The 3,320-nt window shown below is 54.8% G+C and overlaps 1 protein-coding gene across 1 annotated transcript; it reads left to right on the forward strand.

Moving 5' to 3' along the window:
• Window positions 1-523: 523 nt before the first annotated feature.
• Window positions 524-2,764, forward strand: LOC123058492 (heat shock cognate 70 kDa protein). Its single transcript, XM_044481206.1, has 2 exons — window positions 524-882; window positions 960-2,764. Exons 1-2 carry the CDS (start codon window positions 660-662, stop codon window positions 2,588-2,590), a joined length of 1,854 nt encoding a protein of 617 aa, XP_044337141.1. The 5' UTR covers window positions 524-659; the 3' UTR covers window positions 2,591-2,764.
• Window positions 2,765-3,320: the final 556 nt, after the last annotated feature.

Consider the following 3,320-nt stretch of genomic DNA (forward strand, 5'->3'; position numbering starts at 1 on the left):
ACCTATGATACTACTACATCCGTCCTGGTTTATTAGCCTCCCTCTTATTTAGGGTCATATTTTGACCTTTATTTTAATTAATAACTATAAGTTATATATAGCAAAAATAATATCATTGGAAACTATGTTTGAAGACAAATCCAACGATATAATTTTTTATGACATATAATTACATTTTAATAGTTAAATTTATGGTCTAATTTTGATACAAAATATAAGGGAGACCAATAAACCAGGATGGATGTAGTACTACTATATTATTTTGCACTATAAAAATAACAATTTAGACTAATGTCATATGCTTGACACTGGTATAAGTTACTACTTCCAAGTGTGACCAGCCTGGCGTGACCTGAAGAGCTGGAATCACCCATACATGGCCCACGATAGATCTGCTTTTTTTTAGGGTCACGATAGCTCTGTTTTGATTCCAATCGTTTTCCGTGATTGAGCTACGTGATCAAAAAAACGAATGCACACGGTGCTTTTATTACGGATATTACGAGCTTTGTAGAGATCGATGCGCCGTCTCTTCGTGGAGTAGTGCAACCTTTTCGGTTTATCTTCCCAGAGCTCCCATCAGTATTAAATTAGTCTCATCAGTTGTTTGGCGTTGCCTCTCGTCGGCAAGTGCATCTCTTCAGCTCCCTTCATTTGCGATGACGGAGACCGGTGATGACCTGGGCAGCGCCGTGATGGGCATCGACCTCGGGACGGCGTGGTCGTGCGTCGGCGTGTGCCGGCAGGGCCGCGTGGAGATGGTAACCAACGAACACGGCGGCCGGACAACGCCGTCATTCGTCGCGTTTACCGACACGGAGAGGCTCGTCGGTGACGCGGCCAAGAACCAGGCCGCCCGGAACCCCGCCAACACCATCTTCGGTGAGTGCACACGATCTCTTTTTCTGTTCTGAACATTGTCTCGGCTTCTCGAATGGCTAACCGGTTCTGTGTGCTAGGTACCAAGCGATTGATGGGAAGGAGATTCGGCGACGCGTCCGTGCAGGCCGACACGAGGCTGTGGCCGTTCAAGGTCATCGCCGGCCGCCGCGACAAGCCAATGATCGCGGCGAGCTACAAGCGCAAGCCGAAGCTAGTTGCCGCTGAGGAGATCGGCTCGATGCTCGTCGCGAAGATGAAGGGGGACGCCGTGGCCTACCTCGGCGCCCCCGTCACGGACGCCGTGGTCACGGTCCCCGTGTCGTTCGACATCCTGCAGCGCCGCGCAACCAAGGACGCCTTCGCCGTCGCGGGGCTGAACGTCATCGGCGTCGTCCACGAGCCCGTGGCCGCGGCCATCGCCTACGGCCTCCACGAAAGCACGGAGGCGAAAAACGTGCTCGTCTTCGACCTTGGAGGTGGTACCACCAGCGTGGCGCTCCTCGCGGTTGCGGCGAGCAAGATCACGGTCCTGGGAACCGCCGGTGAGCCCCAACTCGGCGGTGAGGATTTCGACAGCCGCATGGTGGAGTACTTGGTCGACCAGTTCAAGACAGAGTACAAAAAAGATGTCAGTGGCAACGCGAGGGCTCTGGTGAGGCTGAGAACAGCCTGCGAGCACGCGAAGAGGACGCTCTCGTCGGCGACCTGGGCTGCCATCGAGATCGACTGTTTGCTCGACGGCATCGACTTCCGCACGGCCATCACCCGCGATCAGTTCGAGGACCTCAACTTAGACCTGTTCTGCAAGTGCTTGGACCCCATCAAAAAGTGCCTCAGCGACGCAAAGATCCGGAGGAGCGATGTGCACGACGTCTTCCTCGTCGGCGGGTCCACTCGAATCCCCCGCGTGCGGCGTATGCTTCAGGACTTGTTCGACGGGAAAGAGCTCTGCCCAGACATCATTCCCGAGGAGGCGGTGGCCCGTGGAGCTGCCATCCTGAGCGCCATGGCCAGCCGCGTGCCCGCCGGTGACTTGCTGGACCTGTTCCTGCTGGACGCCACGCCGCACTCGCTCGGCGTGGAAGCGTCCGGAGATGGCATCATGACCGTGATCGTCCCAAAGAACACCACCATTCCTATCAGGAGGGAGCAGATCGTTTCCCTCCAGCCCCATCAGAAGAGAAGTGTCGTTATCTCGGTGTTTCAAGGGGAGAACGCCACTGCAAGGAAGAACAGGTTGCTCGGAGAGCTCAAGCTTTCGGTTGTCCATCATGGTGATGGAGCGCACACCGGAGCCAAGCGCCAGATTTCAGTGTGCTTCGACATCGATGCCGACGGCGTCCTGACAGTGTATGCGACAGACAAGGCGACCAAGCGTAGGCACCAGATGAGGTTCATGGACAAAGGGCAGCTAAGCAGCGAGGAGATCGCGAGGATGGCCGAGGAGGCAGCGGAGTACATGGCAGAAGATGCGGAGAAGAGGGAGAGGGCGGAAGCAAAGAATCTGCTCGAAGAATACTTGTACCAGATGCGCCGTGCAATTGAGGTTGAGAGGAAGAAGGTGGACGATGCGCTCTCTACCGTGGAACTGATGATTCAGCAGGTGCTGGACGACCAGGTTTCCAGCGCCAGAAAGTTCCTAGACGATTTGGAAGGGCTTAAGAAGTCAGCGAAGCATACAATTGTAGGAGAGCAGGGTCATGCGTAATGCTCATCTTACTGCCACTCGTCTTAACTTGTCTAATATTAAAGGGGATGAAAAGTCGTGATGGTTCGACCACCTCATTCGATACCCTCTGCTCCCCTCCTGTGATCCCACTCTTCCCCGCACGATAAGAGCATCTCCAGCCACGTCCCCAGGAAAACCTCCCCACGCGATTTTTTTGTGCCGACAATGAAAAATCGGCCCAGTCACGCCCCAGGAGCCCGATTTTCGCCGGCCTGGGCCGAATTTAGCACCGGCGGATCCAGGCCGAACCCGGCGCGCTGGGAGGCGCCGGGACAAGCGGTTTTGGCGCCAAAAAGCCGCGGGCCCGCCGCGTCAACGACACCGCGCGTCGTCTTTCCCGAACGCCTCGGTTTCCTGCAGGGAATCAATGGCAAGGCTACCGCCCGTCAGCATTACCATTGATTCCTCACGGGCGGCGCATCATGGGACGGCGCGCCGACGCCTCCCCTCCCTCGCATGCGTACACATGGGGCGGCGCCGCTTTATAAGCGATGACCTCCTGTAACACCCTCGATGCGACTATAGCTCCCACGTGTCGAGGCACGACTTAGAGACATAATCGCATTGAAGGCATATGTCGCAAGTTAGGCAATCTTCACAAACATCTCATGTAATGTAATAATAAAAGGGAAGATAACATAGTTGGCTTACACTCGCCACGTCAATCAAGTGCATAAATTAACATCACATCAACTATACACTCAAGGCC

This window comes from Triticum aestivum, chromosome 3A (genome assembly GCF_018294505.1).
Source record: "Triticum aestivum cultivar Chinese Spring chromosome 3A, IWGSC CS RefSeq v2.1, whole genome shotgun sequence".
Taxonomy (NCBI): Eukaryota; Viridiplantae; Streptophyta; class Magnoliopsida; order Poales; family Poaceae; genus Triticum; species Triticum aestivum.